The following is a 24,206-nucleotide window of genomic DNA, read 5'->3' as shown; positions in this document are numbered from 1 at the left end:
ATTTTGCTTGTGTTCAAGAGACGAAAACTCGGGTAAGGTGCATAGGAAATATTTGTACGGTTGATCGAATTATGATTAAAAGCACACGGCCGACCCATAGGGACAATAATATTTTTTGACCGAACCATTCCTTTAAGCTTCTACATCTCATGCATGTCCCGGGTCAGAGTGGACAATCAGCTCTTTATTGGATACACTGGAAGGCGTTTGGGTCAAGCTGTTACTAAACAAACCTTGTCCAGATGGATTATCTTGACCATCTCTGAATGCTACCGTCTGGCAGGTAAGGATCCTCCGGTAGGCTTGAGGGCCCCCGTGTTGTGCTCTTGTTCCCCCCACCCCCCGCTCATGCCCTGTGTTGTGCTCTTGTTCCCCCACCCCCGCCCCAGGTTGTGCTCTTGTTCCCCCACCCCCCGCTTATGCCCCGTGTTGTGCTCTTGTCCCCCCCACTCATGCCCCGTGTTGTGCTCTTGTTCCCCCACCCCCCGCTCATGCCCCGTGTTGTGCTCTTGTTCCGCCACCCCCTGCTCATGCCCCGTGTTGTGATCTTGTTACCCCCCACCCCCCGCTCATGCCCTGTGTCGCTCTCTTGTTACCCCCACCCCCGTTCATGCCCTGTGCCGCTCTTATTCCCCCGCTCATGCCCCATGTTGTGCTCTTGTTCCCCCCAACCCCCGCTCATTCCCCGTGTCACTCTCTTGTTCCCGCCCACCCCCCACTCATTCCCCATGTTGTGCTCTTGTTCCCCCACCCCCTGATGATGCCCCGTGTTTCTCCTTGTACCCACCACCCTCCTCAGAATCCTCATGTTCTTTTTGTACCCTTACCCACCTCATAATCCCCTTGTTTCTCTCTGTACCCCACTCCCCGCTCATTCCCTGTGTTGTGCTTTGGTTCCCCCCACCCCCGCTCTTTCCCCATGTTGTGCTCTTGTTCCTCCCACCCCCGCTCATTCCCTGTGTCGCTCTCTTGTTCCCCCCACCCCCCGCTCATGCCCCGTGGCGCTCTCTTGTTCCCCCACCTCCCGCTCTTGCCCCGTGTTGTGCTCTTGTTCCCCCCACCCCCCGCTCATGCTCATGCCCCGTGTTGTGCTCTTGTTCCCCCCACCCCCCGCTCATTCCCTGTGTCGCTCTCTTGTTCCCCCCACCCCCACTCATTCCCCGTGTCGCTCTCTTGTTCCCCCCAACCCCCGCTCATGCCCCGTGTTGCGCTCTTGTTCCCCCCACCCCCCGCTCATGCCCCGTGTTGTGCTCTTGTTCCCCCCACCCCCCGCTCATGCCCCGTGTTGTGCTCTTGTCCCCCCCGCTCATGCCCCGTGTTGTGCTCTTGTCCCCCCGCTCATGCCCCGTGTTGTGCTCTTGTTCCCCCCCCACCCCACCGCTCATGCCCCGTGTTGTGCTCTTGTTCCCCCCACCCCCCGCTCATTCCCTGTGTCGCTCTATTTTTCCCCCACGCCCCGCTCATGCCCTGTGTTGTGCTCTTGTTCCCCCCACCCCCTGCTCATGCCCCGTGTTGTGCTCTTGTTCCCCCCACCCCCCCGCTCATGCCCCGTGATGTGGTGTTGTGCTCTTGTTCCTCCCACCCCCTGATGATGCCCCATGTTTCTCCTTGTACCCACCACCCTCCTCAGAATCCTCATGTTCTCTTTGTACCCTTACCCACCTCATAATCCCCTTGTTTCTCTCTGTACCCCCCCCCGCTCATTCCCCATGTTGTGCTTTGGATCCCCCCAACCCTGCTCTTTCCCCATGTTGTGCTCTTGTTCCTCCCACCCCCGCTCATTCCCCGTGTCGCTCTCTTGTTCCCCCCACCTCCCGCTCATTCCCCGTGTTGTGCTCTTGTTCCCCCCACCCCACCCACCTCAGAACCCCCAATTGTTTCTCTCTGTATCCCCACCTCCTATGCCCTGTGTTGTCTCTGTGTCCCCCTACCCACTTTCAGTCAAGATATAGTCTTGTGTCTGTGCCCTCCTGCCCACTACTCATTGTTTTGTTGGCTCCTTGCCCTTACGTCCATCTGTTTGCCCCCCACTGCTTCTTGCGTCCTTTCATATGGTCCCCCCATTTGCCCCTGCATCCATTGCTGCTGGTCCCCCGCCCTGCCACATGTTCATCTTTGTGCCCCCCTGTATCCTTCTGATTCCCCCTCTGGCTCATCTTCCTTTTCCTCTCCCTTCCCCTTTCTTCCTTCCCCTTTCTTCCTCCTGCTCGCTCATCCTTGCCTTTGCCTCCTCTTGTCTCCCCCCTCACCCCACCCTTCCTTCCTTCCCCTCCCTCCCCCCTTTGTCTATTCTCCGGCACTACCCCAAATGCCGTCTGGGGTATTAAGTGTAGCGCCTGCTTTCTGCTTCCATCCTCCCTTCCTCCCCCCTTTTTCTTTTCCTTCTATTTTACAAACACTTACTCTTATCACTGTCCCTGACCTCTGATAAAGGGCTTGTCTGTTTCCCCCCTCCTCCTTCGTGTTTTCTCCTCCCCTCCCCCTAGCACTACCTTGATTGTTTATTGACCCTTAAGATAGTAACCCATTTGTTCCTCTCCCCTACCATTCCCTCCCCTCCCCAACTTCCTCCCCTCCTCCCCCTCCTTTGGTCATTTTTGCACTGCAACAATTGCTGTCAGGCATAGTAATGCTACTGCTTGTATTGTCTCCTTTTTTCCTCCCTCACCTCTCCATTATTTGTTCCATGCACTTGTACTATCAGTTATGATATGATAGTTATTTCTCACATTCTGATTTGATTCAAGGACCTGTAAGAATGTATTGTATTTTCCCTTCCTCCTTGAAGCGCTTTGAAACACATTGTGTATAGACACTATGCAAATAATCAATCAATCAATCAATTCTACTAGGGGTGTGGCTGCCTCCACTGCTTTGCAGAGGGGTGTTCCCATTCGTAACATTTGTGAAGCAGCCACATGGGCCTCTGTCCATACTTTTGTAAAACACTACTCCCTGGATTCTATCTATGGGCAAGATTTGGCCTTTGGCAAGGCGGTCCTCTATTTTGCAATTTAATTGGGCATTCTAAACTTCTAAATTCTTTTCCCACCTCCATACGTTGGTACTGCTTTGGGAGTCTGTCATAGATGTGGAATCCGTCGGAGGAACCAATCCCGTCGAAGAACAAGTTACTTTCTTACCTGGTAAAGTTCTTTCGATGGGATGTTCCGACGACGTATTCCACATCGTACCCTCCCAGCCTGCCCCTCTACAGAATTTCTTATGCGATTGCAGCTTATTTTTCCGAAAGGCTTTCTGTAGTCATTGTGGCAGAAGATTGGTGCCACACGTTCTGGGGAAAAAACTACAACTGAGGCTACGGGCGTTGTGCGTCCTACTTATAACATCCGGTGACGTCAGCTCGACGGAGACCCTCGAGGACGGCGTATCAAAGTCATTGACGCAGGATGCAGATGCTGAAAATGTTTCCGAAGCAGCACAGCTGTGGTGTTTACCTGTCATAGATGTGGAATATGTCGTCGGAACATCCCATCGAAAGAACGTTACCAGGTAAGAAAGTAATTTGTTCTTTCCTGGCCCCTCTTTGACTTTTGTGGTCTTAGTTGCGAGTGGGGAGGCAGGAGCGCGTGTGTGATCCTCAGATTTGATGTCTCATGTCTAGAGGTATAGTTGATTCCGTGTTTATCCCAAGTCCGGTGGTTATGGGCCACCGAATAAGCGTATTGTGGTGCTGCGTCCCGGCAGAGCCTTGGTATCCTTGTTATTTGTTGCAGCTGGTTGCCTTTATTAGTTTCCCTGCCAGTGGATACAGAGTGTGGGGGGCGGGAACAGCCCCACCTCGCCAGGATCACCCTCTAGCTGCGTCCAAATGGGCTTTCAGTTCAGAAGGTTGGTGGGTGAGGCCATCTGTAAGTGCAGCGGCCCGCACACACCCCTGTTATCCCCGGTGGAAACCACAGCGAGGCCCTGTAGGCAGCCCGGGCTCCGGCCCAATCTCTATAAGGAGCTGCTGAGTCCGCCTCGGGCAGAGGGCAGGGAAGGAGAGCACCTCACGTTCCGGGGTGTTCTAGGGATGGAAGGAACAGGGTTGTACAGGATAACGTTTGTCTACGGCTCCTCTGCTAGCACTCCGGTTCTGTGTGCTCGAGCGGTTCCTGCCGCCGGACCCTCAGGTGGAACAGGCTGAGCCCAGGGCAGCAAAGGTACCTTTGGCGCAGCAGCTCAGCGTGGCCTCCACGTGTCTCCTCTGCCTGTCTTTGCTTGGGTGTCGGAAAGGGCACATCTTTGCTCCTCTCCCTCACAGCCTCTGCAGCTCCGGCCTCAGATCGGGACGCACTCTCCTCTGCCGGATGTCGGAGGCGGCCTCTGGGCTCAGTACCGACCGCAGGAACCCAAACTCGATTCATCTCTGCCGTCGCTGCAGCAGGAGGAGCAAAATTCCACCCGCTGGTGCTGTGGGAGAGTGGCTTCCTTACAGTATCAAAGTTTCCAGTAACTGTCAAGCACTTCAGGCTGTTTTATTCACAGGATGTTGTCTGTTGTGAAGCTCCTCGACTAAGCAGCCATTTCTTTTGCTGCTCGACAGTGCCCCAGTATCTTGGTTTTAAAGTTCAGTCACTCATCAGCAATTCAACTTTACTCTTCTTATCACACGCGTTTTAAAGTTTTAACAATGTTAGTTCCAGCGCTAGGGATACAGTGTTGCCGCTTGCAACCTTTGCTTCAACACAGACCAGTCTTGTGTCAGTCTCCCCAACTCACCGGCTGTGTTTTCACGGACGCGGTTTTGTTCTTGGAACTAAGGATGGTACCACAGCGGCTGGTGATTATCCCCGCCTTATTGATGCGGCAGGGCCCCGGGTATCTCCGACGCACAATGCAGGATTCTTCAGCCTGGTTTCCTGGTCTTAGACTTTCTATTCTCGAGGGTTCAGGAAAATAACAGTTCTTTGTCGAAAAGGTCAAGGGAACTTCAGCTGCCATCTCGAAACTGCTGTTTCCTTGTGTGCTTTGCCTCAATCTGAGTGTGCTCTCGTGCTCCGCCTATTATCATTGTGGGAAAGCTTAATGGAAGTCAGGTGTGTGATGGTCAGTAATTGCCTGAGCTCACCTGACCATTGTATTGGGACACGTCAGGTATACTGCTCAGGTGTTAGTCTGTTTTCTCTCATGGCGGCTGTCCGTGAGAAAGTGTTTGTGTTGTAAAAGGGAGGGGAGTAGAGTCCTTAATATCCTACCTGTTATGATGGGGTAAAGGTGTTACAGGGAAGGGGGATACTGGGTCTCACCATCCGGTGTCCCACTCCTCGAAACCACTCCCCAAGGTGATCCTCCCGCACTGGTCCACCCCCAGGAACTGGATCCAAAAGCGATGGCCGTGTCCTGGCTACCTCGGTGACAGATCCCTGGGGACTAGTGGGTGAGACACCTTCTGGTTTCTCACACTGCCTCTGCTCAGTTATGTGTGAACTTGGGAGTCCGCACTGATTGAGGTAAACTAGAACCTGCTTTGTTTTGATTTGCACTATGTGGGCACCTCGGCCCTCTTGTTCAGATGCCTTCCTGTGAGGGAGGGCTTATAGGGTGTGTAGGCAATAACATTGATATTACAGGATTTCCAGGTGTCCCCAAAGCTTTACGTTAGCCACAACCATGCTCAAATTCTGCCTCTAGCACTGCGTCATGCATATAGGCTCTGAAGGGAAAGTATTTGAGTACTTTACTGTTTCTATGTAATGCTTCTCTGCCTGAAACATAAGGCTTCACATACTGTGTTGCTTGAAATGTCAGCCTCCCTTCCTGATACACCATCAAAGGCCTGTGTTTATCTGCCAAAACCACAGCACAGCTGCAATCTCCTTTCATAGGCCATTTGTTTTACCTGCCATCTGTGAAAATTCATTTTGCGCATGATTTATTGCTGTTGGGGAATATAGTAGGAGTTTGGAGGGACTTTAATCAATCTTACAAAAGACTATATGATAAAAGATGTTCGAGTACACAATGGCCATGTTCAGCAGTCTCATTTGTAGGTTTAGCAGCATTCTCCAACTTGCGCTTAGTGGGCTTATCACATTATCATTTACGTTTTAGCATAGTAAAAAATGGTGTGCTGTCAAAAACATAGCTCAATCGGCACTCATATTTCTAAGTATCTTATAATTTCTATTAACCAGTGCATGAATTTCTGGTCCTGCTTCTTAGTTATGACGCTCCCACCAAGATGTGCAGCTGCATTAGACAAGGTTTGCCCCAAGTTTTCAAACCTCTTTGATCTGCTCAGGACTTCAGCCGTTGGAACTGTTCATTGAATAAAGGATGCCCACATTTTCCAGACACCACCCATAGTTATGGCATGCACATCATATTGGTAGCAAAAAGTTTCAAGGGTTGTTGCACACAGGTTTTTCATTGTACCTTTCTTCTCTTGCTCTTCCTTTGGAAAAGCTATAAACCTGAAATTGCACCAAAATTTTAATTTCTTTGAGGTTTCCAGATTGGAATCATCAAGTGCACGCATACCTGTTATGAAATCACCCCACCCTTCACAACTAGATCTAACATTTTAGTTTTTAGAGGGGTGACGACTACATAGAGGACAGTTGGCTGTGTTTGCCAGCGCTTTGCTCTGGGGCCCCTTGGTAGGTAAGATATTTCATGTTATACCAAATCTCCCTCACTAGTGAGACCCCCTAGTACTTCTTGTTGGACTTGTGTTTTTTGTATCTATGTTCCTGGGTTAGTGGGAACTTTTCCCCCACTCACCCCTTCTTTTACTCTGGCCATGGGAGTCATTTTTGTGTCTCTCCATACCTTATTTTTGGAGTCATACTTTCCTCCAACTTATTGGGCATCTACATTTCAAAGTTGCAGCACACAACACTTTCTGTGCAGTGTTGCTAAGGAGCCCCTTGAGCTTCCCTTGTTGTTTCCTTGTATTCTCCTTGTGAGAACTAATGTTCCCCTAGGTAGAGGGATACGTTTTTATCCCTTCTACATTTTATGTTTATTTTGAAGTCCAACTAGTAAAACCATTCAACTGAGACAGTACAAGACTCCACTCTTAGTATAAGGCTGTACCACCTGAGTTCATGGTAGCGTAGACCGAGCAGCCAGACTTAACTTAGGAGGGAGAGAGGGCTGTAGAATCGGTACAAAGCAAATGTAGTACACATATGGCCCAACGAAACAGGGAAACACTATGTATTGTATTTACAAGTAGGCCCAGACAAATCTTGGGGGACAGAAGTACTATCACAAATCGTATAAACACATCATACAAATATAACACTATGCTATAAAGTACACATACCAAAGCGTAGACCTTGTTAACATTTTTCTGTTGCTTTTGTATTTTCTTATGTTAAATGTGTAAAAAGTAAAAAATGTTGGCTAATGCACAATAAATAAAAAAATAGACCTTGTTAAGAACACAAACAGTATTTCTAGGCAAGTCAAACCTTATCAAACACATTTAGTATAGGGCACACCTATTAATGGGAAGTAAAACCATTAGTTACTTTCAGATTACTTTACAGTAATTCAAGGGTAGTAGACCCTGCCCGCTATGAGGTGACACTCGGTTAAGGAATCACATAATCAACCAACCCTGTTACCAGGATACTTTTCTGAATAGTGGAATACTCATTAAAGGAACAGTATATACCTAACTACATTTATGAATACACACCGTTATACTAGGTCAGTAAGTCCTTTTTGTGTAATATACAATTACAGTTGCTTTTCAGCTCGTTGGAACATAGTCGAAGATAAGCAAGAACTTTACAATTATTTAGGCTGCACCAGGCAGACCAAGGTTAGCTACACCTAAAGAACACTTTTCATGAATGGCACACCGCTATTACAGTTGCTTTTCAGATTAGTGGAACACAGACTGAGGTAAGTAACTTATTTTAGGGTGGCACACAGCTAACGCAAGGTAAGTAAGAACCTACATACTTTTTAAAGGAGCTATAAGCAACCTAAAGGTAGGTATAAACCTAAGACATTTAGCATCTGTATGAAACAGACCAGGGAAAGCAAAACCCAATGGTACACTTTAAGAATGACTCGGTTATTGCAAGTAGGCAAAACTTAAGGCAGACGTTTTATAAACAAGCTATACAGCAAGTTAGGGGAAGCAAGACCCAGTTGGGGAACCTATACACCTATTCTCTGAAAGAAATAATTACTGAAGCGAACAGCATTACATTTGGGAAAGAGGCACAACCAATTCACAGGTGAGTAAATTAGCCTTATATATACTTTTCAGAATGGCACAACACACAATCAAGGTAAGTAAGAACTTTTCTAACTGTCAACTCTGAGTTACAGTTATCAACTATCTCTTTCACAAGTAAGTACTTTTCAAACACTGGTTGTTTTTTTTCAAGACAGAATCCTTTACTTATCCAGTCCTTCCCTAGTCTATTGCACGTGTTTACTCAGAGGCAGAAGAGGGACCCTAGTGGTCTAGGTGCCAGCTGTAGGCAGGGTGAGATAGTGTTTTATTGCCAGCAAAAGCCAGAGTTCCTGTGGAAGACTGTTCAAACAAGTAAGTAGTTCACTTTAGCTAGTTAGGGTCCAGGGACTTCTGAGAAGACGCCGTAGGAGGGTTCCAGCACTTCATCTTGGTGAACTGGATGAGAGGACTCCCAATCACAGAAAACACTCCAAAAGCTTTACAGAAATCACACAGGCTTACGGCAAGTAACTACCCCAGCCAGCACAGTGCCTCAGGACAAAAGAAGTGTTGCAGCAGGAAGACTTCAGGATCTGCAGCCCAAAACCCAGTTCATGGATTCCTTTGTCAGGAGGCTGGAAGACAGGACTTTGGAAGGGATTTTGAAGCAAGGATCAATGTAGAAGGTTCCAGGCAAGATTTTTATTGGCTGGATGCGGCTCTGTGGTTTTGGCGCTCTTTTCAGGTGCCAGAAGAAAACTAAATATCACTGGTCGGATTCTCGTTGTTTGCAAGGTCCAGCACTCTGAGGGGACTTTTAGGACTCAAATCGTGTCTCTGGAGTTCCAGCAGGATGCTACCAAAGGTTCAGCTTGATTCAAAAGACCCTGCAACACACAATGGCTCGAGGTCCATGGGGATTGGGGTATTGCAGCCCCACAAGGTCGCAGGATGACGTGGCATGGCTCCAAATCCAGGTCCTCTTGAGTCTAGTGGATCTCCCCAGCCTCTGGGTCAGGGCAGTCCATTTCGGGATCCCCAGGTCGATTAGAAGGAAGGGTTACACAGCAGGCTGTCTGGTCACTGGAAATCGCTCCAGCATTCGTTTCTTCATCTTCCTCTTCGATTTCAGCTCCAGTGGTCGACTTGTCAGCAGCTTCCAGTTTCGGAGTTTTTATTAGGAACTATAGTGCAACCTCTGCATTCTCTCCCCGCATTTTGTAGCAATGGGTGCTCTGGCAGTCCAATCGGGACAGCCAGCCCCCCCACTGGGAGTTGTTCCCTTTCAGGCAAGATGGAAGAAAAAGGGCTGCAGAGTTTTGCACTCCTCCCTCGCTTCCTGCCTTTCCAGGCACTCTGGAGCCTGGGCAAGGAATCTAAAGGATTCCATCCAAAGACCAAACAGCCACTATGGTTGTTACCACTTAGAATGGCAGGGGAAGACCTCAGAAACCACAAGCACACAAGAAATGGCGAAAAAAGGAGCCCACCATTTTAGTGCAAAATGGTGGCCCTTCTGTGCATTACCAAGGCTGATTTAACAGCCTGCGAGTAATAAAGACTAAGTCATAAAGGTAAAACCACTGCCACCAGCCATTCATGTAAAACTCGCAGTTTTAACAAAACGTTACCAGGTAAGTAAGACAGGGGATACATTCTATCCCCCAACACTCCAAATAAGGTGGGATGTGCTGGATCACTATATAAAATGTAACGGGGGATGAAAATACCTCTTTACTACTTGGGAACTGTGGTTCACCCAAGTAAGTGAAGGAGAAATTAACAGGGGAGCCCATAGGGGCAACCCAGCCTAAGCCCAAAAGTTGTATGAAACTATAGCTTCAACCATACACTATGGAGAGACATAAAAAGGTAATCCATAAAAAGAGTAAAAGACAAGCTGAGCGGGGAATAAGATTCCCCTTCACCTAGGGACAAGGTAAAATAGTTACCCAATCAAAGCAAAAGGTTCTGGAGTTGACTAAGGTCAGGAAGATTGATCATTGAAATTAAAATCTTTCCTAACAGGTAATCCTTTGCGAAGCCCGCCGAGGCTCCAGAGTGTCTGTGAAGGCAGGAAATGAGGGAGGAGTCTGAAACTCAGTTCTTTGTCTTCTGGTATGCCTGTCTGCAATCAGTTCCAGCTGGGAGGCTGCCTGTTCTGACAGGACAGCCAACACCCACCCCACAAAGTTTGAATGCAGCATGATTGGCTGGGTTCCTGGATAAATAGCTTTGATCCAAAGGCTGAGGACAAGTCGACCACTGGAGCTGAATCCGATGAGGAAGAAGGAAATGCCTGTGACCCTTTCTTCCATGCGACAGAGAAGACCCGAGAGGACATCTCCTTCCCTTGGAGTGGAGGGACCAATCAGTCTTAAGACAGCCCACATTTTGAGTCATCCCACGACAAGCTGTGACCTTCATGGGCAGAAAACCGCCAATACCCTGGGACCTGGAGCCCGAGTGCTGTGCATCGTCCTCCGACCAACAAATCTTCCTGAAACTTTGGTGGACTCCTTGTGGATCTCCAGTGGCAGGATTCCACTCCTTGAAGTCTCCTCACCAGAGTGTAGGACCCAGAAAGTGAGATGACTCGATCAGACAACAACCGTTCTTCATCTGTTAAACAAGTGGGTGGGGGTAAGTTAGCAGGACTCAGTGCAAAAAAGGAGTAAGAAAGCTGTGATGTGCTGTTGGCAGCTTCAGTTCGGTTGACACTCTTCGCTTGAGCGTAGGTGTTTTTCCAGTTGGTAGCCGCCATGTGCTGTTGTGTGAGGCTATGTGTGGTTTGTTTCATTGTTGTGGTGTAGTGTGTGCAGTTTGTTTTGCTTTAGAGGTATGGTTGTGCTTAGTTAGGAGGTTGAGAGGTGCATGCAGAAAGATAAGTTTTTCTTTACTAAGGATGGTTAGTGGCAGTGCCTTATCTTACACCGTCTGTTTTGATTGACTGTTCCAAGTATCCCTTCCCTAGTGTATTCCTGTGCGATACAGTTGCCCCACCCCGCCCATGATGTGTACAGAATATAGTGGGTCCTCAAAGGCCTGCGTCTTCCCTGTCCAGTATATTTTCAGTGTGTCGCAATTACCACCCCCACGGGTTCCTCTGGGTTGGAATGTGTACACCATGTCCTGCGGCCGATCAGCTCTGATCTGGGTGCCTCTCTTACACCCCCACCCCCTTAACTCAGGATCTCCATCAGTGGTCCAATTCGTACACATCTGTCCCCAGCTTCCTGTTTGACCACCCTATAGGGAAGCATACAGCTAGGTTTCCTTCCCATTCGGACTGCTCTCCTCCTCTCAGCACCCTACTCCGATCCGGCATAACCTCCAGTCGTTTGTGTGTTCATTTCATGGTGAGACAATGTTGTTCATTCGTTTTTGTCCCGCTCAGAATTGAAGAACCAGGTTTTTTTAGAAGTTTTCTGAATTTTAGGTGGTCCTTCATAGTTCTTATTTCTTATTTCTCGTGTACGGTTTAGGTTCTAGGCAGATGTCATTGCTGGATCTGAGTGTTCCAGTTAGCTTGTAGATGGTGATTTTCTTTTGTATGAGTTCCTCTCCTAGGCCATGGATTGCTCTGTGTGTTATTTACATAGTTTTGAAGGTGATTCTTTTTTTGCCTGGGAGCCAATGTAGCTTCCTTAGCGCTGGAGTGATATGGTTTGTGAGAGTTTTAGGTGAAATCTGGAATCTGAGTTCTGTATATGTTGCAGTTTCTTCAGTAAATAGTCCAGTATTGCAAGGTATAAGCTGTTGGCGTGGTCTAGCCTGGACACGAGTGAGATGATGGCCAGTATTTTGTGCATGAAGGAGAGGAATGATAGAATTATTTTGATCGTGTGTAGATGGAAGAAACATTTCTTAATTATCCTGGTTCTAAGGTTAGCTTGTTGTCTATTAGGATTCCAAAGTATTTGACAATTGTGGATGATGTGGGTGTTATCCCAGTTCTGTGGGCCATGGGATGTACTGGTTGCATCTGTGGTTGTTGGATGTAAATTGATTTCCGTCGTGTCCGGGTTGAGTTTGAGGTTGTTAGTGTTAATCCATTGGTAGAGTTCTTTGAGACAGTCTATTAGCGTTGTGTTCTCCTTGTTCATTGCAGAGTTTGTAGATGATTTGGGTATCGGTGCGTAGTTATAGCCGGTGAAGCCATCTCTTTTGATGAGGTTGATTAGTGGCCTGACATAGATGTTTAAGAGGAGTGGGGATAACGAGGATCCTTGTGGTACTCCACAAGCGGTGTCCCGTGGTGTGGATTAGAATCATATACCCATATTGTTTCTGGTCTTGCAGACAAAGATTTAATCCAGAGCAACGTTGGTGTCCGTGATCCCGATTTCTTCTAGTCTCTTTGAGGATGTTATGGTCGACAGTGTCAAATGCTGCAGAGAGGTCGGGAAGTATCAGTGCTGAGTTCGTTTTGGAGTCTGTGTTGGTTTTCAGATCGTTCCATGTAGATAGAAGTGCCGTCTCCATCCCTCTCATGGGTCTGAAGCCGACCTGTGCTTGGTCCAGCAGTTGGTTGTTTTCTACATATTTGCTGTTTGTTCGTAGACCCAAGTCTGTAGTAGTTTTGCTGGATAGGGTATGTTGGCGATTGGTCTGTAGTTTGAGAGGTCTTCCACATTGCATGTTGCGTCCTTGAGGAGTGGTTTGAAATAGGCAGATTAGAATGCCTGCTGGTACTCTCCCTGCTGGGAGCGATAGGTTGAAGAGGTTTAGGTAGCATTTCGATGGTGTATCCTGTGTAATGATTGAATTATAGATGTCTAATTCACAGGGGTCCATTAGGGAGCCTGCCTTGTTGTTTTCTTTTCACCAGTTTGAGGAGTTGTTCTCTTGACATTTGGGGCAATACTGTTAAGCCTATTCTGTGGTCCCGGGATAGGTAGGGGGAGGGTGCACAGTCTGGTTGATTGGTCTACTTTGTATGATCCAGTGCATGTTGTTGATTTTATTCTTAGTGATCTCGAGGTCATCGCATAGTTTTTGTGACGGCAATGGCGTGTTATTACATCCAGGGAGATTTCTTATCTCGTTGATGTTGAATAGTACGTGTTGGTGGCCTTTGTAATCCGGCCGTCATAGTATTTCTTTTTCGCTTTAACAATTTCCTTTTTGTACGCTCAGATTTGTTTTTGATACATTTTTCTTTTTTCTTGGTTTTAGTTTTTCCTCCATTCTTGTTCTAGTTTCCTTTTTCTTCTTCATTGTGTTTAGGTGGGGTGTGACCCATCTCTCAACTGCTTTCTTTTGTGATGGGCTGGGGGTATTTTCACAGGGTGATGCTGTCGATTTGTTTCAGCGATCTATTTCTGGATTAGGTCCGCTTTTTTGTCTAGGTCGATTGTTTCCATGGTTGCGATAGATGGTTTTGAGGATTCTAGCTGCTCTTCCAAATTGCTGTTTTTGATAGTGTTCCAATTTCTTATCCAGCTTGGGGCGGTATGGATGGTTTTGATGGTAGTTGGGTCACAAACGGTATAATGAGGTGGTCACTCCATAGTATTTGTATTGGTGGCACAATTGTGATCAGTTTTTTGTTGGCAAAGATTGCATCAAGAGTGTGTCCTGCCAAGTGTGTCGTGTGTGTGTATCTATAAAAGAAACCATTTTTTTTTTTTTTTACATAACTCTAAGGGTGTAAGTGTTTCATTGGGCCATATGTATCCTACAAGTTCTTGGTACCTTCCTACAGCCCTCTCTCCCTCCTAAAATAAGCCTGGCTGCTCTGCCACCTACCAGTACCTTGAGTAGTACAGGCCTATACTAAGAGTTGGAGTTCTGTATTGCCCAGGGAATCATTCTAAAGAGTCCTAAATAAGTATACTTTAGAAAAACTGTCCTAACACGCCTTCCTTGCATAGAAGGAGGTTTTTCATGCTACTCATTACAGTAAATCCTGCCTCTTGAATACCGCAATACAAATGGAAGTGGCCAATTCCACACTGTGATCTGTTTGAGATTCTTGTGTACTTTGAGGCCTAAAGAAAAAGGCTCTGGTAGGTTGGTGGACCAGTCAGAAGAAAGGTTTGGGCCCTGCAGTTATTTTGTCCAGAAGAGGAGTAGTACTATGAATGCTGCACAGTTTTAAGGATCACTGTACCTTTCTCTGGCTAGTCTTTTAGAACCTTGCTACAGCCTTCGTTTTATTTAAAAGTTTGTCTTTTTAATTTTTTTATTTTCTTTGAGCCTCCAATTTTTAAAAATGTACTGTCAAAACTAACTTTCTTTTATTTCAGGTCGAGGGTTTACAGAGAAGGTAGATCGACTAAAACTTGCAGAGGTTGTAAAGCAAGTTATTGAAGAGCAGACGTCTCCTGATTCACAATAGCTGAAGCTTCTACACCTTTTTTAAAAATCATTTTAGGGCCATTCTTAAAAACAAACTGTAAAGTAATTTTTATGTAAATAAATATTTCATTACATTTGGAAACTGCTTGAAAATGTATAGATGTAGATAACCATCATTGGTACTGTAAAATTTACAGAGCTTAGTTATAAACATCGGCTCTCGCCTACTGTTAATTCATGAGACTGGCAAGGGATGAATTTTACCATCTGAAGCCTTGGATTGCTAATTACAAAGAACTGCAATTTCATGCTCTTCTTTTCACCACTACACCCCATCAGGCTGCAATAATTATGCCCACTTGTGGAAGAAAACATCAACTTTTTCACTTCGCTCTCAAATACTTGAAAACATTCTTTGAATGCAACTTTACAGGTACAAAAGTACCAGTTTCCTCAACAACTAGCGGCAATTGTAGATCTTCTTGCTGCTTTTTTCACCAGCTGCTCTAGAGATGCCAATACAATTCAAATGGAAATATATACACTACAGACTGTGATGTTTAAAATCATGTTTTGTATTGCAGTTTTGGTTTAATTTAGAGATTTTCTTCCATTACGCAGTCACTACTTGTTACCTTTACTATAGTTTGCATCTAGTTGTTTGCCTGGGGAAGAGTTGGGTTCTAGTGCAAATCTCTATGAACATGTCATCGACTTCAGCGAATCATAAAATAACATTGTTATAAGCACTGTCAAGCAGATTCTTCTACTGATCTGTCTAAGCTCTAGTATCGGGTGTTTGTCCAAGACATTTTTATTTTGTTAATTATTTGTATTTAATGGTTTCCTTTAAATCGTGAAAATAATATACATTTTAGTTTAGGACTGTAAATTGAACCATATATGCTGCAAACTCAAGTGCCAATTCAGGATTTCTACGTACAGATACTATTTAACGCTTTGTTACTAAATGGCGCAGTGCAGCTCATTATGCTCTGGGGTATGTAGAGAACCAACACTACGACGCTCACTGCAGGCACATTTAATTCCAAAGTGCTCTTAACCTTTCTCTGAAATTTTCTACAAGTAGGAACTGAAAAATGGGCTATTTCTGTTTCATTGCTTCACTCTTGGTTTAGTAGTATTTCCAAAGTATTGAAATTGCTTGATAGTTATTCCTCTTCTCCAAAAGAGAAATGTCTCCAACATTTCACAGTGTAGTATTGGCAAGTTCCCATATGACACTAAATAGGACCACTACACGCATACTGGCCTTCCCAAAGTAAGACATTTCTGGCAGGTCAGTTGCCTAGCTGCTTCATGTCAGTCTCAATTCTGACAGCAACCACTGTAACTGGTTATTTTACTTTATAAAAAGTAGTTATTGTGAAGATATTCCATTATATGGCTAACATACCATGTAAATATGTTTACGTTTCAAATGTTAACCTCCATCAGTAAAAACAAACCTGCACTAGATTGAAATGTTTGTTAGTCTAAAGGAAATTGGAAAGCTGGGACATCTTTGCCTAGTGACACATATTTTGATAAGCATGTTTCTACACAAATTGAATCCAAATTTGCACCATTAATTACCTGCCATAAATAATTAGTATTTGTTTCCGGTTAAGTCATGGTAACTATCTTTTCCATCTCTACGTTTGTTCAAGCATGTATATTTTCCTTTTTATTGCTGTTAAAAGCGTGGCACAATTCAGTATTCCGGTTTTCAGTTTTGCACTCTGAATTTCATGCAAAATGTCAGTTGGACAGTTTCTAAGGAACTTTTAAAAAAATGTTCTAGATGGAGAGAGGTACTATTTTAAATTAAAATTCAAATTATGCATAAACCTGTTTTTATTTCAGTCGACAAGGAAGACGGGGCTTAGTGAGCATGTCTTTTACATTTTCTATGCATTTCTCCTAATTTGTAATTGGCTTCAGATTTTGAGTTTGTAGTTTTATTGCAATGTAAAACAAGATTTTTTTTTCTAAATGACACTCAAGAATGCTTGACTTTCTTCTGACAACTTTATTACAAGATGCCATTAGCTATACAAGTGTCAGTTCATTAATCCGTAACAGAGTTTCTCCTACACAATCTACAAGAAGCAAATAAGTATTGACATCAATGATCCATTCATTTAGTCTGAATTTTAAAATTAGTTTGTCTGGAAAATAATTTGCAAGTTTAGCAGTTTTTGGTGGTCGTCAAACCATTTTTTTTAAACTACAGATGAAAAGAGCATACGCTCTGCAACTATTGTTTATATGCTGAATGTGCCTAATAATAATGCCCAGAACAAATATACAATCTGGTTATGCATTTACTTAAGCTTGTTACGGCGGCCAGTTTAATTTGTATTCACCATGCCCAATATATTATTCTTTCTGGTAGGGTGAACTGCTCAAATTGAAAAACTCTTAAATCATAATACATCTTTAGTTATTTGGTGATTTTGAATGATTACTTGAATTCAGGGTTTTTCTGCACTTTGCAGTTAGCATGTATGTTATTTAACATGCAGCTTTGATTCTTGCAGAGGGTTGTCCTTTTGACCATGCTGCTGCCAGAAATGAGCAGCAATAAAACACGTCTTGCTGTAAATGTTCTACTGCAACCAAGTTCCATTTTTGTGAATGCTATGCCAGGACATCGGGGCATCCCGTTTGTTTAGATTGCTGCTGATAAGCTTTAGATCACTTGAAAATAGAACTCTGTTTGCATTTACTAGCACTCAAATCATCTATACTTAAAGATCTCTAGCACACAAAATGGCCAGATGTTGGCCAATTGAAAAAGGGATTGCTGTCTGGTAGAAATAATTAATATCAAACCCTGGCAACTCTGCTGGAACATTAGCTTAATGCTGTGACTGAATTCTTGAATATGCATTTGTAGCATGCTAAAGCTAGAGTTCTATCAGTTTCCTATAAACTGGACACTTCAGCATGAAATATGTTTTAACTGTGTTAATACGTTTTCCTATTAAGTTGTGGTGCAGCTCTTAAAATCATTGGCTGCTTCTTGCTCACAAATCATGTAAGAACTCAAGTATTGTACTTGGAGTTGGAACAAACTGCCAATCTTCTTAATTCTTAAGGTCTTTTATGTAACTTTGTTTTTTAAAGCACTCCACCCAAAATGTGTACAGTGAGTGTGTTAATGACTGACTTCAAACTGTTGCAGTATTGTTTGGCATCTGTGGCACAGATGTCTGTTTGTATGTTTGAGTTCATTGTATTGTTCACTTGTTGATCTGAAAGAGCTCATTTGGGTTATACATTCAAGATTGTACTTCGACTAAAGGTCAAATGTCTGTCTATATTTATTTGTATTTAATTTAAGCACACTCTTTGCATACAACAGTAATTGACAAATATCCTTATTTAATACACTTCAATTATATTTAATGTTCTGTGTAATTTAAATCTAATCATTTTATTTAATGAAATTCTGAAATAATTGTCCGCAGAAAATGCTGAAGATAATCTTGGCTGGCCATATGCACTAGTATTACACCTTTGCAAATGCACCCTCAATGAGGTACACAGTGATCCAAATTTACATGTTTACTTTTTTTTAAACCCTCCTTTAAACATTTACCCTCAGTTGCGCTAATGTGTTGATTGCATGATTTGTGCAAAATACAGCCTTAATGACATGAACAATTCTAAATACTGTGCTGGTCGCCATCATGAAATTGGTGATATCGTATGGATATCGTTTAACATTTATTACGAATTAAAGTTGTTTAATTTTTGGGGCATGTCAGTTTCTGAAGCACATTTGTTGAAGAAAGTGCATGTAAAATCATTTGACGTTCGAAACATTTTTATGAGTAAATGGTCTTTGTTGAAATTCATGTTCCCCCTGGCTACTAACACAGCAAGCAAAAGAAGTTACCAAAAAATGTTTTGTTAATTGATTAATGTTCACAGTGTTTAGAGTTAATAATGATGACTTGTTTCCAACTGTTTTCTTAACGTTTATGTATCATGTTTTTCTCTGTAATAAGCTTATTTTTTCCATCTTTTTAATCTTCTGTAATACTTTTATTAGCTTATTTTGAGCAGTATTGTATTGTAAATATGCATCAGTGTACATAAATAGATTTTACTAAAGTTATTTTGTTGTGTTGATTTTGTCATCTGTGTTCTGTCTACCAAAACATGTCAAGAATTTTACTGAGGGTGAGGTTGGTGTCTGTTCACTCCTGTGAATTCCATGACAGTTGCTGTCTACCAAAACTTGCATAAAGCATTTTGGCGCGAGTGAGGTTGGGGTTTGTTCACTTCTCAGAGTTTCATGGCAATTTAATGTAAACCTTACATTACTTTTTATTATTATGTCTTTAAATAACTTGGTACACATCAAGGAGAGGAACCATGTGTCAATTGAAGGTTTGCTTCCATACTTAGACCCACATCTGCCTCTTTTAATTCAATTCCCCTTGTTTGGTCTGGTGCAAAATTCCCTTTGTCTCAGGTTTACTTTTAATAGTGTTTTATACCCTGACTGCATTGAAAGTTTTCTATACAGATCTATTGTCTCGTGTAATGCTCTTTTGATGTAGTAACTCGGGCTAACATTTTGATGGTCAGAAAGCATGCTGAAAATAGATTGTCTTGCAAGTCGGTTTACCAAAGGTACTCCAAAACACGCTTTCGGGACAGACATCAAAATGGCCTTTTTTTCCAAGATTAGAAACAAATAATGTTGTTATTGGTGGACACTACCGTCCCCTGCACGCCAATACTGTCTGAGATCATTCAGTCAAAGTGTACATATGTTGATACACAATTAGACAATCTTTCCATTCATGGTTTGCTCTGACCATAGTCAGAATTTAATTAGTGTTGTACACAATATGGTGAATACTTATAACAAAAATCATGAGCTCTGCATGTTTCGGGATCTTAGTGCCTTCATCACGAGCAATACTTCTTAAATATAGTCACAAGTTATCTTCAAACTTCAGGCTTTATAAGTCTACAAATAGGTAAGTGAGAAAAGAGTACTTTGAGTTATACAGTCTCTTAACCATAGCCTGAAATTTGAAGATAAATTGTGACTGTATTTAAGAAGTATTGCTCCTGATGAAGGGACTTAAGGGCACTATTCCTTTCTTGTTTCACAGCATCAGCTTTTATTGCCAGACTTGCCTTTTCTCCCCCGCACCCGCAACTATTCTAATAGAATTAACAATACGGAGTCTATTTTCATCATCATATAATAGGTGTGCTTACTTCTATATCTCGACTATTGTTATTTTTGAGACATCACATTGAACTGGTGAATGGATCATCCCAACAGAACAAAACTCCAAAGTAAGGGTCAACAGAAGAAAACACGGGGTGACAATAGTTTGCAGCGATGGAAGAAAATATCAAAGTTCAAAATTAACCGAATGAAAACACTGCAAATGCATGAACACGTTATGTACTTGGAATACAATTCAACACAAAAGCTGTACACAACAGGCAATGCATACAAGCCTGCAAAATGACCAAAAACAAAGTTTCCTGAATAATGTGCATAATACACTTCAGCACAATAGTCGTACACAGCAGCTACTACATACAAGCCCACACCATGTCGTGGAAGCCACAGTCAAATTGACTCGCTCTGCTACACCTTGATGTTCATTGCTGCACATGATTTGCACACAAAATTTGATATGCATATGTCAGATTTCCTCAAGAACACACCAACTCGCAATATTCTATCTCATGAGGAAAATACGCCAGTTGTATGGTCCAATTATTATGTTGTGACATTATTGATCCCAACAGACCATATAGGCAGCCCCAAAGTCACCCAAGCGACATCTTCAGTCAGGAAAAAAGATCTCAGCGCCATTACAGACTCTCAATTTCCAGACTGACTCCTTTCTCCCCCGATCATAACTGTTTAGATTATCAATCCAATATGGTAGCACTTTAGAATAACTGTGATCAGATTGCACCTTTAAGACCACTACGAAATCAAAACAAAAAATTGTCTCTTCAAAACTCTTAGAAAAGAGTATCGCAAAAAGGAAAAGAATGGGCTTACGTCTAGAGACCCTAATGACCTTCAGGCTGCTAAAGCAACACTGAATATATACAAAAAAACAGATTAGTTTTGCTGACAATAGACCAAAAACCCTAGTCACTGCCACTTGTAGCTCATTCAGCTTACCAACTTCGCCTAAGTTAACTAAAAAATGTAATGAATTTTTTCATGAATAAGGTTGCCTCTATTCTACTAAATATTGACCCACAGTAACCCTCAAGCCCTTTTTACTGTTATTGATATTCTCCAGCTTAGTGTCTGGCATGGATTCACATGCTCATGAATATTCCCTGTCGTCAGGCTGGGAATCCTCAGTAAAAGAATAAATCAGTTTCAGTTTAGTTTCTGAACTGTCTTTCTCCTAATAACCAATCACTGGTCTCTGGGTCATACTGCCCTCAGCCAATGACTGCCCTCTACCTAAGCCCCTCCTCAGGCAGCCATCTTCAGATTTTTACTGCACGTTCAAGTGTTGGGAGTCCTCGTGCTTAGCTCTCGAGCTTTTACTGCGTATTGCATTTTCTAAAGAGTTTACTCTTATTTTTTCGGTGAATTTGAGCCTCAAGCTACACTGATTCATCTTCTGATCAACGGGGACCCGTTTCGGAAATCTCTACGCCCCTCAAGGGCGATTTATTTTGTTTGACGAATTTCACTTCTTGGAGGATTCCAGAAGCTCTTGGAGGCCTACCCCTTGTGGTCCTGGCCAAAGACAAAGGAGACTCGATGCCCCTGTTTAGGATCTGCCCAGGATGTGGACTACAGAACGTCTTCAAGCAGGATGGGCACTCGCGGTGCCTCTACTGCCTTCACACGGATACATCGCACGTCGAGGAGGCCTGTGCGTTCTGCAAGGACATGTCCTCCAGGACCATGAAGGACCGTCGCAAGCGAATCGCTGACTGGCTGGAGTCGAAGAGCCCGTGGCAGGTGAGCCCCGGCAACGTACCTCTCCCAAGAGGAAATCCGAGCGGTCTTCTAAGACCTTTGAGGGTGCTCTGGCGATGGGGCCCCAACCTAGGGCTGAGCACTGCAAGTCCGCGGGCACTGGGAGTGCCGCTGGTATGGGCTCCTCAGCTGCCAGGCCAGGCGCAGCATCACCGACACAGTCAACCATGAGCCAACGCTCCGGCTTGATGAAGAGGAAGTCAGACAACCCGAAGAAGCTTCTGGAGAAGGCCTGGTCGGTTCCGACGGAGAAAGCCAAGGCCTCAGACGCGCCTAAGGTCGTGAAGGCCCAGATTCTCCAGGCTAAGGCCTCGATTGAAGGGGTTGCAGCGTCCCTGGCGAAGACCGCCAGGGAAACCCCAGTGGAGACGGCCCCCAAGCCAACAGTTCCCCTGGCCGGTTGGAGGGAATCGTCTTTCACGCCCATTGATAAGACCCCCGTGAAGCCCCTGGGTAAGAAAAGGGGGGGGGGCACGATAGTCCTACCGGACTCAGATATCTCCTCCGAGGACGAGCTTTCAGGACTCAAGTCAGTTCTTGACAAGCAATTCGCCGAGGTCAGAGCCTACGGGAAGGACCCCGACGAGACGGACGTGGAAAGCAACAGGTGAGACGGCAACGAACGGCAGATCGACTAATAGCTGGAGGACTCTACACCGCTGCAGACTCTACCGTCGCAACCGCTGCCTCCACCGGCGGACAGGTCGGGAGACATCTTGCTAGCCTTGCACACGCTGTGCACAGAAATAAGGACAAGGATGCCTTTGCCTCTGGTGGACAATCCAGCGGCGCCTGGACCGTCGGAGAGCCCACCATCCAAGCAAAGGCGGGTACATCCTTCCCCGCCCCTTCCATCCCTCACCTCCATCCGCTCCACCGAGGGAGGAGACGGAGACAGACGGCGGGGACGGATGATGGCGGCAACGACAGAACTGATCTCCCTTCGCCCCCACCCCGGGCTTCTCCTCCCGATGAAATTGGCTCCTTTAACGCCATGATAGCTAGGGCCTCAGAGCTTTTTCAGCTATGCCCGAAGAGCAGAAGGAGTGATTCCTTTACCAATGACGAGAGGCTAAGAGGAAGACCGTGCTCTTGGTCCCTTTGTTGGACGACATCTGGGACAAGGGGCTGGCCCTCCTGAAGAACCCATCCTCGGCACCCGGTGAAGAGGGGCCGGTACGAGAAGAAGTACCGGGTTCCAGACTCTGATGTGCCTCAGAGCACAGCCGTCCCCAGACTCGGTGGTCTCCGCGGCGGCCAAGAAGAAATCGGCTGGGGCGACGGCATCGACTTCCACTTCCCCGCCGGACGGCGAGGGGTAGAAGCTGGTCACCATGGGACGTCGGGTCATCTCGTCGGCGGCGACAACCATTAAGTCGGCCAACGCTCTCACTATCGTGGCCTGCTACGATGGGGAGCTGTGGTTTAAAATCACCCCCGTCCTGGACTTCCTCCCAGACAACAAGGGGGCGGAAGCCTTTGAAATATTGCAAGAAGGCGAAGTGGCTTCGGACCACGCCATCACGGTGACCACGGACATTGCCGACACCGGCTTCCGCCAGATGGGCAACAGCGTTTGCCTTCGCCAGCAGGGGCTAGCTCAGGGCCACCGACTTCTGTCAGGACCCAGATCAGGACAGAGCCGCACCAGGGGAGACTGCGCAAGCCAAGCACCTGAATTCATCATAGGGACGCAAACTAACCAACCCTACTAACAATTTCCCTTTCTGCATACACCTCTCAAACTCCAAACCAAACGCAACCAAAATCTACAGCACAACAAACCGCACAAACTTCACTACATTGCAACAACAAAACAAAAACACGCATAGTCTTGCACAACATTACACGACGACTACCGGCCGCAAACACCCCAGGCCCAGCCAACGGACCCACCGGGCTGAGGCCGCCAACAGCACATCACTGCTCTCTTGCACTTTTCCTGCCTCCTCCCACTAACTCAACCTCCCCTCCTCTTTCAGAGCGTCAGGGGACCACTCTGGTGGCGATAGTCTGCGGTACAAATGTCCTTTAACATTAACGTTCAGACGAGGGTACTGGAAATGCCCTTTGACGGGAACAACTTGTTGCTGGATGCCCTGGCCCACGGGCGCACACTGGAGTTCCAAATGAAGTGTCCCCGTTTTCCACCCATGGCCAGGAAAGAAAGCCACATCCTCAACTGCTTCTAGAGGTACGAGCAATGCTAAAGAAGGCTGCGATAGAGCTCGTCCTGAAGAGGCTCTGGAGTATACTCACGGTACTTTCTCGTTCGAAAGAAGACTGGCGGCTGGCGGCCCATCCTAGATCTCGGCTGCCTCAAAAAAAATACATAAAATCCCAGAAATTCTGGATGGTCACCCTTCAGCACGTGCTGGGACAGCTGGAAGAAGGGGACTTCCTGTCGTCACTGGACCTGGAGGATGCCTACTTCCACATCCCCTTTCACAGGGTGCACCGAAAGTTTCTGCGTTTCGTGTTCCAAGGACGGCACTACCAGTTCAGGGCCCTCCCCTTCGGTCTGAAGTTGGCCCCAAGGGTCTTCACCAAGTGCCTGGCACCGGTGGCGGCGCGGCTGCTCCTGCATGGGATCCATGTCTACCGCTATCTGGACGATTGGCTCATCTGAGCGAAGACAAAGGAACTCGCCGTCCAACACACAGCGAGGTCGTTCCGCCTGCTCACTGAGCTGGGGTTCTCGATAAACTATGCAAAGTCCTGCTTGGAGCGATTGCAGGACGCCCAGGTCCT

At 45.5% G+C, this 24,206-nt stretch overlaps 1 protein-coding gene across 5 annotated transcripts in view; it reads left to right on the top strand.

Annotated features, from left to right (window-relative positions):
• Positions 1-18,578, top strand: part of MAPKAPK5 (MAPK activated protein kinase 5) — a 983,215-nt gene extending 964,637 nt beyond the window's left edge. For all 5 annotated transcript variants that reach the window (XM_069619510.1, XM_069619509.1, XM_069619506.1 and 2 more), the window contains one exon: positions 14,398-18,578. In XM_069619510.1, the coding sequence (XP_069475611.1) occupies positions 14,398-14,489 (92 nt within the window). In that variant the 3' untranslated portion in view covers positions 14,490-18,578. The remainder of the gene's footprint in view (positions 1-14,397) is intronic.
• Positions 18,579-24,206: the final 5,628 nt, after the last annotated feature.

Source organism: Ambystoma mexicanum, chromosome 10 (genome assembly GCF_040938575.1).
Source record: "Ambystoma mexicanum isolate Mex_15411 chromosome 10, UKY_AmexF1_1, whole genome shotgun sequence".
Classification (NCBI taxonomy): Eukaryota; Metazoa; Chordata; class Amphibia; order Caudata; family Ambystomatidae; genus Ambystoma; species Ambystoma mexicanum.
This window is presented reverse-complemented; position numbering and strand designations above follow the sequence as displayed.